This window comes from Bombus bifarius, unplaced genomic scaffold, assembly GCF_011952205.1.
Source record: "Bombus bifarius isolate JDL3187 unplaced genomic scaffold, Bbif_JDL3187 scf7180000008030, whole genome shotgun sequence".
Classification (NCBI taxonomy): Eukaryota; Metazoa; Arthropoda; class Insecta; order Hymenoptera; family Apidae; genus Bombus; species Bombus bifarius.
The window spans coordinates 958,487-973,416 of record NW_022884401.1 but is presented as its reverse complement, the minus strand read 5'-3'; the positions used below and the strand labels follow the sequence as shown (position 1 = coordinate 973,416).

General features: G+C 36.6%; 1 protein-coding gene across 6 annotated transcripts in view; it reads left to right on the top strand.

Moving 5' to 3' along the window:
• Nucleotides 1-12,934, top strand: part of LOC117207464 (lutropin-choriogonadotropic hormone receptor) — a 37,799-nt gene extending 24,865 nt beyond the window's left edge. The window contains exons 2-13 of one of the 6 annotated variants that reach the window (XM_033447742.1): nt 2,216-2,287; nt 3,394-3,465; nt 3,729-3,797; nt 4,599-4,742; nt 5,546-5,686; nt 6,263-6,328; nt 6,430-6,573; nt 6,653-6,724; nt 7,036-7,328; nt 8,753-8,872; nt 8,961-9,155; nt 9,343-12,934. In XM_033447742.1, the coding sequence (XP_033303633.1) occupies nt 2,216-2,287; nt 3,394-3,465; nt 3,729-3,797; nt 4,599-4,742; nt 5,546-5,686; nt 6,263-6,328; nt 6,430-6,573; nt 6,653-6,724; nt 7,036-7,328; nt 8,753-8,872; nt 8,961-9,155; nt 9,343-10,739 (2,785 nt within the window). In that variant the 3' untranslated portion in view covers nt 10,740-12,934. Of the gene's footprint in view, nt 1-2,215; nt 2,288-2,929; nt 3,263-3,393; nt 3,466-3,488; nt 3,824-4,492; nt 4,743-5,545; nt 5,687-6,262; nt 6,329-6,429; nt 6,574-6,652; nt 6,725-7,035; nt 7,329-8,692; nt 8,873-8,960; nt 9,156-9,342 lie in introns of those variants that run through there. The other 5 variants (XM_033447741.1, XM_033447744.1, XM_033447746.1 and 2 more) reach the window with 5 other exon arrangements.
• The last annotated feature ends 1,996 nt before the right edge of the window (nt 12,935-14,930 follow it).

Genomic DNA, 14,930 nt, shown 5'->3' with positions numbered 1-14,930 from the left:
CTCTCCCTGTTTATTTTTCTATTTCTCTCTCTCTCTCTTCTTAGTTTATCGCCTTCACACGCGGTTCTAAAGTTCCGACATTTAAATCAGAGACACCCTGTATATACTTTCAGATAGAGCTGAAATTTTTCCAAGAGCAGTAGTCGCGTCTCGTTGCGTAGCGCCGATAAAATTTCAAGATGCTTCACCTAGCGAGCACGATATTATCCACGTTGTATTTCATTTTCTGTATCTTCCTCACGTTGTGTCTTCCATGGTAACCATTGGAGAATATTTTCGCCAGATACCGTCAAGCTTCGAATACGATGGAAATTAGCGAAAATACCGGTGTTGCTTCTAGCAGCCAGGACACTAAGCGCATAAATCGTCGAGTCACGCGTCAGCCATTTAAACAGACGGATACACTCGAACAGTCATTCTATATCCGTGGTGTTCAAGTGGCTGCGTGCTCGATATCGGCGAATTTATGCGGCCGTTAAGGGGTAACCAGCACGTAATTGATACTATACCGAGGATAATATGACCACCGTTCGTTGGAAAATCACTTTACGGCCGTGTAAAACGAACGATATTTAAAACGACGAGCGACAGAATTTTCGCAGATTTGCTGTTGCCGCGCGAGAGGCTTACGCTTCGCCGAATTGTATCCAGCTTGCAGGTCGCCGTAAAACACGGTGATTGGATACGCAACGAGGGGGATGGCGTACAAACGTAATTGTATGGAAATTTCTGCGAATTCTTATTTTTCCTACCCTATGCTCGCCATACGATTTTCACGCTTACTCTACGATATCTCTTTCGAGCAACGATTACGTTAGGTTGTCCCAAAGCTTTCTTTCGTTTTGTAAAGGAAATGTTAGTTGCATAACATTTTCTCTTTTGTTGAATTTATTATTATTATTATTTTAAAATTTATTATCATTTCATTGAATCATGCGGTGACCATTTTCTTCTATTACCCTGTTCCGTTTACGTTTCACAGATTAGGTTGTCGGATGAAGCAACTGCGCGCAGATATAAATTATATTCGTACAATTTTCATTACGATTGACAGTAGCAGCGCGCGAGTTTTGGTAAAGTGACTCTAAATCGACGAGATACTAATAGCCAAATTGCAGATGTTTACACGTATTTTTGACCCGGGGGTTTTTTTAATTCCCAGTTCCAAAAATCTGCAAAACGCGTGTTATGATATAATACGTAGAAGCGTGTGAAATAATCAAAGTAGAGCAAACTTATATTTAGTGGATAGAAGGAAATTTGTATCCTTATTTTATCCTAAATTTTAATCCTTCGAGAAATCCGCATCGAACGCGTTGAACATTTCCTCGTATCGTTGAAGGTAACGAAGATATCGTTCTCTGACAGAAAACCGAAATTTCTATCGAAATTGCTGCACGCTCGTGCGTCACGACGTATCGTACGACGATGCGACGTACAAACGACGAGATACGTAAAAATTCGTTGGACCGACAATTGGCACGACGAAACGACAAAATACAACTGGTTTTGAGACACCCGGTATGTAGAGGGTGTCTAGAGGAGCGCACCGAAGTAGAATTGGTCTGTCGTAAACTCGGCGCGTCTGTCCTGTCTCGTGAGGTGGGTGTGAAATTGGGAAGGCAGCTAAGCAGAGGAGAGGATTCGTCAGGAACGTTTGACGACGGTTCACGCTTGAAAATACAGAACGTACTTGACGGCGGCTAATAAATTTTCAGTTTTACGGGTCCGTACTATTTGCATTTCTTTCTTCGTTCCATTACCCGTCTTCTCCTTCCTCTTTATTTTTCTGACTTTATATCTACGTTATATAACAGGGCCGGGATAAACGACACTAAGGACAAAAAGAAAAATTACAAACAATTCCCCTTATCGTTATCGAATATCTCGGCTAATCCGACCATCGAATTGCCATACATACGCTTTGTGTTATGCAAGTTCCATTTTTGTCGCGGATAACAGACCAACGAATAACGCGTTGGACGTAACTTCGTTAGATTTTCTGTTACTTATGTCGCTCGTAATCCGGCTGTTGTGTAATAATTGCAAAAAGCAGGGAACAAACACGACAAACAGTTCTACTCTTCTATTCCTCTGCTTGAAACGACAGGCTAACACGATCATTTCACTTCACTCGTCACTTTAACAATATATTTAATAGTATGTATCGATACAGGTGTTTGTATTCATTGTACCATTCGTTGGATTGTTGCAGAGATCTAACGAGCAACAACATAACAGACATTCCAGCCCGTGCCTTCCATCGAATTTTCAATCTTGAAGTGTTGTAAGTACAGAGAGGAAATGATAGATTTCCCTTATACATATGTATATATATCTGATACATATTATTAGACACGTGCACTATTGCAATATATATATTTGTTGAAAATGACAAGGTGAGCTCGTGCTCGCCATCCAAATGCAGATGCGCTAGTTACAATAAATAGTAACTAGAAGCTAGTTCCAGATACAATCGACAGATTTAATCGATAGGTTCGAGATGTTCTTTCGATTTTATCCCTAGTCCATGTAAGAAAGTGCGATAAAGGTTTTTCGACTCAGAACGGTGTGATAGATTTATCCAAAGAATAAAATAATAGCTATTGTGATCCTACCTCTGAATACAGAAATAACAACAATATTTATACCTTAATTGCAATAATCTTGTCCTAATTGCAATAGTGTACGTATCTAATACTATGTATCAGACTGCCCCAAAAGTGTCTTTCTTTTACAAATATGTCTTTTACAACAATGCACCTTTCTACAAACGAAGCCTAATCTATCAAATGCTGTGATTTTTGTCTTATTGGGTTGGCAACTAAGTGATTGCGGATTTTGTCATTAGCTAGCAATGGGTTGGGTTGGGTTGCCAACCCAATAAAAGAACAAATGTGGTGCATCTATTATTTCTTTACGAAAGGAAAGAAACTTTTGGATGAACATAGTATACCGAAAACTATCAAGCGCCAATAATTATCTAATTATTATTTTATTCGATAAGTTACGATAATCAGCAAATACGTGCATCATCATACGAACAATAAATGTAACGCCTAATTTCTTCGAAACGCTGAAACAACGCAGACATTGTCCATTTACGATTGTTAGAACGATAGAACAAATCTATTTAATGGGAATGCAACGATCGATATACAACGCTTCTAGAATAGAGTCGTTACAATCAAACGTATCCGCTAGAGTAAGTGAACTCTACTGGACTGGTGCGCGTCGTTAGACAAAAGAAACGAAAGTTCACGTAAGAACGATAATAAAAGAACAATTCGCTAGATAGGTCAAGAATACGAATATATCCACCGTTTACCCGACAACAATTTTGTCGCTTGTTTTTTTCACACATTTTTAAACGTATTTTACTGTCTTTTCCAGATTACTTCGACGAAATCATTTGCACACGATCGCCGACGATGCATTTACGAACTTAACGAGCCTTCGAGTATTGTGAGTGTTCCACAAATCGCACCAAAAATTCTTGCAAAAAAAGAAAAAGAAAGAGAGAAAAAGCAAAACGAAAAAGAAAGATTACTCTGTGTTCGTAAGAGAATTTATCGCTCGAATAATAAAAAGAAAAAAGACGGAGACCGGATGATCCGTTATGTGCTAAAAAAAAAAAAAAAAAAGAGAAAAGAAAAAAAGATAAAAAGGGATCACGTGTAGTGTCCGCGGATCTTTTTTAAAGTTGTAATTCTCTGTCTGCTTTGTAGGGAGCTCGATGACAATTATTTAACAAAAATTCCGACCGCGATCGTTAAGCTCTCTGGCCTTGAAGACCTGTAAGTGTGCATCGATTAAGTAAAATGTAATTTGACAACTTTTTTTTACATTCTATGAATACTACTTCCTTATCGAGCCGCGTCTCCTTCGATCGGATAGTTATATCATCGCGATTTTATCTCCATAATGAGAGATTTCCCGTTTTCTTAACGAAAATTGTTCGCCTAATCGTACCAACCATTATCACTCTGCATTGCTGGGAAATCTTATCGGGGCCGCACCTTGAGATTTAAATTGAACAATAAAAAGACTTCTAAACTTTTTCATCTAACTTCCTGCTTTATCTTTTGTCTCGTTTTTTAACTGAAAGTTTGTTACTGCGGCGAACAAACTTCCCTTCGCAAAGGAAAATAGGACAAAGAAGATGTCGTGTTTTAATAAAAGAAGAGAGGAAAAAGCGAATCAACGAAACTCGTTTCTCATCGGTAAAAAGAAAATAAAGAATCGTAATTTATCTGGAAGTCAGAACCGAAGAATGCTGGAACAAAAATTCAATGTATGTACTATCGGTAATGTCACGCGCAAAATTTCCAAAATTCATTCGAAACTAAAAAACCGATCAAAGCGATTTATGCAGAGTGATCATGATCGTTATGATTCCGTGGAATATCCTTTTCCTCGATCTTTCTGCTTTTCTATTGCCGATGTATGGTTAAGAAGATAATGACAAAATTTTAAAAATTGCTGAAACAAGCGAAACCGCGAAAGAGAGATCGACGCCGGTCCTTTTGTTTTCCGTTTTCACCGAAGGGAAGGAAGCCAAGAAAGTCGTATTCGTGTATGTTCCGTCGGTTCCGTAGGTCCCTGTCAAACAACCGGATCGAAACACTGGAGGAACACGTTTTTCAGCGTGTCACTAATCTATTGTCGCTCGATCTACGCGGAAATCCGATCAAGGAAATACACGGCAACACTTTCCGCAATCTATACAAGCTCCGTAAATTGTGAGTATAGATCTTTCTCGAGACGATTTGTCAGTTGTTAACCAGTTAGCCGTTGCGACTACTTTGGAAACTTTGAAAAGCATGCACCTAAAACGTGTCGCAAAAAATAAACGATGACAAGTATACTCGTTATAATATAGAATTAAGATGTTTTATTCTTTAATTTTATTACCGACAGAGCTCGTCATAACACAAAATATTGCCGTTTCTTCACGACGAGTATACTCGTCAAAAACAGCTAACTGTACTTAAAAGTAAATAAATCTTATAGCGATTCTTGTGGTCAGACACGAAGATCGGACTTTTTTCCATCAGAGATCTCATAATTATAATAATAGATTCGGGGAATAATTGGACTATTGATATACAAGAAAATAAGTATCTATATTTTAAAAAACATCCGCGTATTGTCGGTAAAGAAGATAATTAAACTTGTTTCTCGAAGGGGAAGGACAATGAAAGAGAAAGAATTAAATGAATTTAAAAAATTAAATTTGGTATACGTGTGGGACAACGTGTTTGAGAAATAAATACAGATACAAATTTAGAAAACAAAATTTGCTCGAACTTCAACTTTCGACCATGTATTATAAAAGAAAGTTAGAAATTTGATATACTTCAAAACGAAGTTAAGTCGAAAGCTTTTATATTACGCTTTAACAATGTAAATAGAAAATATTTCCTTTGGATCAATATCATGCAAATTTCCAAGTCGAGAATAACTAAGGTCTAAATCTGCCAGTTTATCGCTAAATAGAATCCAAGTCTATTAAAAGAAATGTAACGTAGAAATTATTTTCTAGGATTCTTTCGAATCTGAAAGAATTACGGATATTCCCGAATCTAAATGGGACAAAATCGCTGGAGGTATTGAGGTTAGATCGAGCACAAGTGACGAGCGTTCCAACAAGTCTGTGCGAGCAGTGTCCAAAATTGAAAAGTCTGTAAGTGGATTTCGATTGTAACGCGAATGATTAATGCAAATAAACGTACGACAGGATGTAGAATATCAAAGACTGAAGTATAAATTCACCGTGGTAGTTTAATGCGGTTGAGGCAGCATTCTATTATAACGAATTAATTGCACGTCGATATAACTTGATTAATGGCAAATTAAATTATAATACGATGAGAAATTGATGAAGTTAAACTGGCGTATAAATTCGTTGTGCCGCATCAAACTGTCTGATACGCATACATCGATATGGAAGAAATTACCATAACATAAAGTTATAATAATAAATTATAATAAAATTGTGTTATGGTAATTTATTTCATATCGATTTAGTCCGAGGTATCTTAAACGAGATTCCACTATAATGGATTGCCGTACTAATGTAAAGTGGGTAGAATTTCAATCGATTCAAAATAAAATCAGATTCTATGGATAATTAATTCGTAATTCGACCTTGCACCGAATTCTCCCTTTATAAAAATCGTTCGATTGTTTATTTCAAAAATGTTATTTCTTCCCCTATCGAGATTGTTTATTTATTGACATTTATTTTGACCGTTTCCAGCGACATGAAATCGAATTTTCTAACGGAGATGCCAAATTTACGAAATTGCAGCGAACTGAGGGTTCTGTAAGTATTGAGAAAGCAATAATTAAGTAGTTGGGTAAATACGAGGTTCGCAAAATTAAATATTTATTTTATACATAAAAAGGAAACATCTCTCTTTCCAGGGATTTGGCCAGTAACGTGATTCCTTCATTGCCAGATGAGCCGTTTAAAGGTCTGAACATGTTACACGACCTGCTTCTGTCGAACAACAAGCTGCAAGTGATCCCAAGCGACGCGTTCGTCGGGTTGTCAAGGTTGCAGGTGTTGTAAGTGTCGTCTCTCGCAATTAATCCCGTGTAGGTAGTTCACCGTTATCGTCTTGAAAAAGAGGACTTTATGTTTCAGGGATCTAGAGAGCAATTACATCGAATATATTCATCCCGATGCGTTTAAAGAGACGAAACATTTAGAGGATTTGTGAGTGTCGAAGGAAACCGCATTTTTACTTTAAAAACCATGACTGTATTCTATCTTCTATATACAATTCTATGTATAATTATATAGAGTAAATAGTAATCGAAGAGCAGAGTAAAAATTTTGTTAAATTTATCCTTTCTTTCGTGATTTATTATATGAAAAAGAAAATTAAACTAAACGTAGGAAATTTCAAGTAAAAGCAGGGTTTTTAATTTTCTATAATTTTATTCTTTTTTAACACATTTCCTTAGTAGTATTTATTGGCTTGTTATTACACGTTATACATTTATTTTGTATTTTTTAAATTTCAGAAATCTCGGGAATAACGTATTTCCAGCACTGCCAACATTGGGACTGTCAGGTCTGTTACATCTTAAGACGTTCAACAACCCAGCATTAAGAGAATTCCCGGCTCCCGAAAGGTTTCCACGTGTGCAAACGATGGTACTGTCGTACGCTTATCACTGTTGCTCGTTCTTGTCGGTTGAAGTGGAGGATCCGGTGACCAAGTCCTCCGTTCAAGAGTCGATCCTGTTCCCAACTGACAACGATTTTGATATGATCCTCTGGAACTCGAGCTTTACCGATATCTGGCCACAGCTTAGTAAGTAGCTCAATCGACTGATTCCCCGGTTGAGATCCTTCAAGCTTTCATAGTCTGGATCCTTCAAGTTGATACTGTTCGACATTTCCTTTTGTTCTATATTTATCATTATTCTTTCAAGAAATCCTTTTATCTTTATATCGAGATTTCAATCTTTTTTTAAGATATTCGACAGAAAAATTATAAATACAAATCTATATAAATAGATTATATTTACCGTTCTTTTTTAAAACTTATATAAGTTTATAATTGAATTAAAAATCTATTTTTTTCTATTTTCTAGTTCCTTCTTGCCCCTTTTTGTCATCTCTGTATTTTTTATCACGGTTGCAATCTGTGTATTTTTGCACCTTCAAATATAAACACATATAAATATGTTTGAACTGCATCAATTGAAGATTCCTTTGATTATTTTACTCATTGCCACTAATCATCTTATCATGACACCTCTCACAACAGTATCAAAATACTTCACTAACAGATGAAGAAAGTAACAAGTTTTCGGAGATCGCTACCGTATTAGAACATTGTAACGGAAATGATGAAGATATCTACATCAATCTTGTAGTAATAAATGAATCGTAACAGCGAAACAATTCTATCCTGTTAAAAACTTAGCTTGTTACATTTTAGTTTATGAGTCGACCGACACTGAAATGCTGCAAAGCGCAAGCCGCATAAATTCATTTACGTTGTTTAAGACTGTTTCAGTGAAAATTCAAGCTGTACAAGTTTTGAGAACATTCCCAACAATCCACATGCGAACACCGTTTTTCCACATGGATAAACAAATTTCGACATTCGAGAATTAAACACTTCAAAGATAGAAATAAAGTATTCCACTTGAAACAAATTACATGATGTTTCGACTATCATCTATGGCGAATCTAAAATTCATTTTACAATTAACAAGGTTAAAATTGATGGACAAATTTTCCATTTTTCTGTGCTTCCTCTTTTTAACTCTTTGATATCAATCTTTCTATTGCTCAGAAATATTAATAAGAAACATAAATAATTATTATGTAATAAACTTTCCACCTATAATTAACTGCTATTAATACAGCGTATTTCTTTGTACATATTATTAACATTTTGTTTCAATGAACGTAAGAATATCTTGTAAAGCTCAAAAACATATACTCAAGCGAAAATACAATATACTCTATTTTAAATTCGCCATTAATTGAAGGTTCTCAGAGAATCGTTAAAAAAGGCATAAGTTCACGACAACACACATTCTGCTACGCGAGAAATCATCCAAATATCTCTCTTCGATCATCGATTCGTTCAAATCAAATAAAAAAAAAAAAAAAAAAATGAAAAAAACGACTTTGCAGCACTGAAGTGATGACGTGTTCTAGATAACATGACCGACAAATTTGGCTCGCAAATAAATGAACTTTGGGCTAACTTTGGTTCAGATTTTACGTACCCTGGTAACCTGCCCTCATACGTTGAGGATTATTTTGAAGAGCAGAACAGCCGAGCTACCCAACCAGCTCGAACACTGCCTTCTCACGTACAGTGCCTACCTCAACCTGGTAATTCTATCACAAGCTCCTTTTCAGACATTCGAGAACTTTTTAATCACAGTATTACAAAAAGTCTGAAATATTTCGCGATTTACAGGTCCTTTTCTACCCTGCCAGGATCTCTTCGACTGGTGGACTCTACGTTGTGGTGTATGGGTAGTATTTCTGCTCGCCATGCTTGGGAATGGAACTGTAGCGTTCGTGTTAATATTCTCCAGGAGCAAGATGGATGTCCCACGATTTCTCGTTTGCAACCTTGCAGCAGCAGACCTTTTTATGGGCATTTATCTAGGTTCGATTAAAAAAAAAAATACTGTAAAGAATGTAAAAATATCGTTCTATGACGTAAAATCATTTTCTACTTAAGATCACTGTGTATAGTATCTCTTCACTACGCCATCTGTGTAGCTTATTATTTCTACGCTATCTTCTTTTTCAATTCAAATTTATAGTTTCAAATATATATGTTACGATTTTAGGTCTTTTGGCGGTGGTGGACGCTTCTACCCTAGGAGAATTCCGGATGTATGCCATACCATGGCAAACTTCCGCTGGATGCCAGTTAGCCGGCTTTCTAGGTGTTTTCAGTTCTGAGTTAAGCGTGTATACGTTAGCAGTTATTACTCTAGAAAGGCACTACGCCATAACACATGCCATGCACCTGAACAAGAGACTTTCTCTCAAACACGCTGGTTATGTAATGATTGCTGGCTGGGGTTTTGCTTTGTCGATGGCAAGTTTACCCCTAGTCGGTGTATCAGATTACAGAAAGTTCGCTATATGCTTACCATTCGAGACCAATGGAAACGCGGCGTTGGTGTACGTGACCTTTCTCATGCTGATCAATGGCGTTGCGTTTCTCATATTAATGGGATGCTATCTGAAGATGTATTGCGCGATCAGAGGCTCCCAAGCGTGGAACTCAAATGATTCTCGAATTGCTAAGCGGATGGCTCTGCTGGTGTTCACCGACTTCGTCTGCTGGGCCCCCATAGCGTTCTTCTCGCTGACTGCCACGTTTGGGTTGCAGCTGGTGTCACTCGAACATGCGAAAATATTCGCCGTGTTCGTACTGCCATTAAACTCCTGTTGTAACCCGTTTTTATACGCCATCTTGACCAAACAGTTCAAGAAAGATTGCGTACTTATTTGCAAGGCGATCGAGGAGTCCAGGGTGACCAGGGGGATCGGCAGATGCCGGCATAGCTCCAACTTCAGCAACAGGCAGACCCCTGTAAATACGAATAGCCTGGTAGATAGGTCGTCGCGAGAGAATCAGGCACCGTGCGCCTGTAATTCAAGACTACTTGAAACTAGCCAGTGTTCTGGTTATCGACGATGGGGCACCAGGATACTGTGGCCATGTGCCAGGGACACCAGGCCTAGACACGCACGTAGCGACCAGTACGCTTATCAAATCGCGGAGATCCAACAGAAGCAACATAAACGAGCCTCGTCGGTGTCCTCCAGTGAAAATTTCTCTTCGTCTAGATCGGATTCCTGGAGACAAACTCATCATTGCGGTATTCCATTGAGGTTATTGGATCCTAAACGAAGAGCTTCTTCGTGGTTGATCACCAGGAAACCGTCGCAAGAATCGAACCTCAGTTCCTCCAGGAACGATTCCTCCGGTTCTGCTACTACTGCCAGCACCAGCACCTGGAGAATTTCAAGGTCTAGTGCATCTTTAGAGATTAATGCGAGGAACACGCCTAGGCCAACTAGGTCAAAGCCACGACTTACCCGTCAGCTGGCCATCCAGGAGCCTGAACCACCCGGATCACCAAGCAGATTAGCCGTCAGGCTCCTCGCAACCATACCCTCCGCGGCAGAAACCAGTGACCAGCAAGATGACGACAATACGCCGCAAAATTGAACGATCTTGCACACACTTCAGTTTGTTAGAGATTATAGTCGGTTGTAATAGAGTAAAGACATGGGTCACGTTGCTCCCGAACGGTTTCAGTATTAAGTGTTCTCTAAGAGGTATGTGAGGAAGGAGAGAATCACTCCGTACATTGACGATTCTCGTTGTTGCATGTTTGAGGTGATTTGAGCGAAGAAAAAATTGACAATTTAGTAGATTCTTCTTTCAACGTTTGTGATTAAATACGGTGTTTGTAATATACGTATATATATAATATTGTTTAAAAATATTACGTCTTTATTTTTTGTTTTCTTCTGGATTGTTTCTTTGGTAAGGAGTCTTTTATATTGAAAGATCTGCAAGACGTTGAAAGAGGAAGAATATAACTATACTTTTATTCTCTTTATACAATTATTTATGCTAATTTCAGTAGAAGAGCGAACGATGTCGTAGATCGTTTGGACTAGTGGAAGAAACAGGATCAATCTACCTTTATTGACCGTCCGTTACACGTGCACGTAGGCAATTGCACCAAGTGCAACCGGTGAATACAATAGTCATATTCGTTAGATACTGCCAAGGATTTTTAACATGTTGACTGTCAAAGGAATTTTATACTTTTTACGAACATTGCATAAAATGATATTTCGTTTATACCAATATAAAAAGAAAGTAAAGATACAACAGCATTTTTCATATGTAATATTTATTTCTATGTATAAGTGTAATCTGAAAATTTATCACGTATTATAAAGTTTCACCAAAAAAAATTTCCAAGACAGGCAACGTGTTTATTTAATAGTATAACATACTAATTTAATTTGACAGAAGAATTCAAACATATGGAGAAACGTGTCAATTTCATTGGGTTTTCTACCATAAGAAGAGTTGTAACTTCAAATCCATGACGATGAACTCAACGTTCTACTATAGTTTTCAATTAAAATTAGAGCGTTGAACTATTTATTGATAACTTAAAAATAGGGCACACAGTATTCTTTCTTCTTCTCTTTTTTCTTTTTTTTTTTTTTGTGGAAAATTATTCGACTCAATAGGAACTCGAATGCTTCTTTATTCGTTGTTCAAAAGAAAATCTGTTTATCGCGAAATCAGTATTTCAAATCCATTGTTCGATTGTTAATAAGTATGCTTGTGTTTTCATAAGACTGATGGTTTATACAATTTGTCCTATAATTCTGGATTTCTAGTTGAAAATCTGAACACGTAATACGATTTCTAATCAAGTATCATGATACCAGTGACGAAATATCTAACGATTAATTTATTTGTTAATATCCAAGTTGGTCGATAAATTCTCAAATAAGTTGGATTACATTGAAATTTGAATGTACTCAATGAATAAATCCTTTTTATGTAAAAACATCTTTGTAGGGCAGGAAAATTGATCTTAGCCTGAGTCATGTAGCAGTATACAATTATTTGAGAATTTATAGACTAACTTGAAGCCAATGTATCCATTGCTGTGATCGTTAATCACAAAGATGAACGACCATAGATTTGTGCAGTTATAGTTAGTTGATCGTTAGGTCACAGTTAGACCATTCTAGCCTAAAGACTATTATAAGATCGTTACGGCGTGTGCAGATGTTTATACATGGTTTTAAATTAATGACAAAGATATTCGCTAGTATTAGTTACCGGACTTAATTGTTGATGAGTGTGTTATTTCGTTCTTCGCGCGATTGTTTCCATGTTTAATGCCGTTTGAGACCTTCAGATTGTATTTCTTGCCTTTTTGGGAGGATATTCTATAGTTACATCCAGTTTTATCAAATAGGCAGTACCTTTTAGACTTTTAATAAAACTTAGGAAAGAGAGAATAGAAATTAATAAAGAAATTATAAAATAATCTTATATATATTGTATTATACATTATATATAAAATAATTATTCGTAAGAAAAAAAAACAACACACTTGATCACTGCAACCTGATAAAACTATTTGGACTATAGACTTTAACATATTGTTTCAGAGAAAAACTAGAATTTACATCTGAAAATCTTGAACTGTATAAACTGTATGAACCTAAGCCACAGAAGGCTACAAATTCTAATTTGCTGCAACCATGTCTAATTTTGTCGGCAGTCAACATTGGTGTAACACCGATGGAAAACATGTTTTGCGTGTGTGTCCGGTCCAAACTATTTAATAACGTTTTTCTAATAAAATAGCGCATTACGACCAACTGAGTTGTTGCATTGTGTTACCCTGGAAAAAGAGAGAGAGAGGGATAGAGAGAAGATTCAATAAGACTAAAAAAAGAAAAGAAGAAACAGAAATTAGCTGGGAGCTTCAGGCTTTTATGAAATTTCTTTATTTTTGATCAATTTCTCTATCACGTTACAAGGAAGACCTATCTCGCCATTAAAACAGGCGAACAATATAATAGTAACATAGTAGGAATAATTTACATGTTTATGTAAAATAAATCCAAGTTCGAATAGCCCGCGCTTCCCGCGCCGGCGCGTAAATACCTCGCCAGCTGGAAACATGTGACTTTAAGTCGAATTATTGTTAAATCGAATTATTGTCATACTTTATGGTACAAGGATAAAAATGAAACGTCACATCAATTAATATCCTAAATATTAACCTTTAATGAACATTTAATTATTGCTTTATAACGGCAAATTAGCTTGGTATACATTTCAGGTACTTTATTTAAATATTGAAAACGTTAAAATATGTGTTCTAATGGGATCTTTTAATATGTAAAAAGTAGTTACTTCTCAGAATTATATTTTATAAATATTTTAAAATCCATTAGGACCAAGAAGTGTTTGATTTATAAAATTACGAAGAAGCAGATCAAGAATTCTAAAGCAGTTGCAGGTCATTCCCTTTCGAAAGATTATGTCATTGAAGACAGGATATAGAGGCTAAGCATAATGTACAGTTCGAGTCTCATATTTTCAACTGGTAGTATATGTAACTTATGAAGTAACGCGTACCTTTGAACTATACACGTATTCTTCCTTTTCGCATCTCTTGCATTCTATCGTTCACTCTTCGTCTCTACCAATAATTAGTAAACTGGAGTCAGATTTCAGTATCAAGCGATATAACATATAACAAGATATACACAATCTTAAAAACTGTCCTTTATAAACATCACTCGTAATTATAAAATACATTTTGATCTGAAGTGTCCTAAGAAATTCTACGCACTGTGACGACCTTTTAACGGGTCCATTAAGTACCAGCATTTGTATGTGTTATGTTGCTTGAAACCTCCGTTTTCCCTAGAGTTTTGACAACGACTTCGTCACGTTTCATCACGCTTGTTTCAAAATTCTTCCTCGTTTTCTTTCTCTTTCTAAATTCGATCGTTCCAGAATTTATATGTTTTTTTGGATAATTTCGACTCTTATACCACGATGAGAAGCTCCTTAGCTTTTTTACAACTTCTATCGCCATAATTCGGTGCTAATGACAAATGTAACGTCTCAAACGATTCGTTTGATATCAAGAATATTAAACACAGGAAAAGGGGACAAACGAAATTAATTATTACGGAACACCAGGGGAACAGATAACATAACGTTCCTGAGAAACTTATATCAAATTATTTTTTAAACGCTCGCTTTCCGACATATTGTTGCTGGGCTATCATATGAGGTAAGAAAGATTGCAGATTACCACTTGTATCATAGTACACACGCATACCACGTACGTCAGAAGAATTGACGAAAAATCGAAGAGAGAAAAACAGCCAGACTCTCTACCACTCAAGCTAACAATAAGTCAGTGTATACAACATACTTTTATTTTCAACTATAAAGTACACATATTCACAGTACTTCGCTTTTAAGAATGTTCTAAGATATTCTCATCGTTTTAATCGCTACTATCTTCCCAACAAGTTATTACGAATTCTCAACAGCTATTAATTATTTGTAGGAATGGTTAACGTTATATTACGTTCGCTTAAGAACTACATAGAACAGTCCGAAGAGAACGAGAAGACTATTGAAAGGGGCACATATGATACATAGAATATTCACAACCTGGCAAACCATCTTAAAGCTGGTACTTAATGGGTCGATCACGAAGTAACACGTTAAAACGAAGCTGACACATTTTATTCTCACAGAAATTGTTAGTGATCGATGATGTATCTGCATAGTTCTCGACGACTCTGCGTTCGTCCGGGTCTCTTGGAACGGAAACGTTGGAAG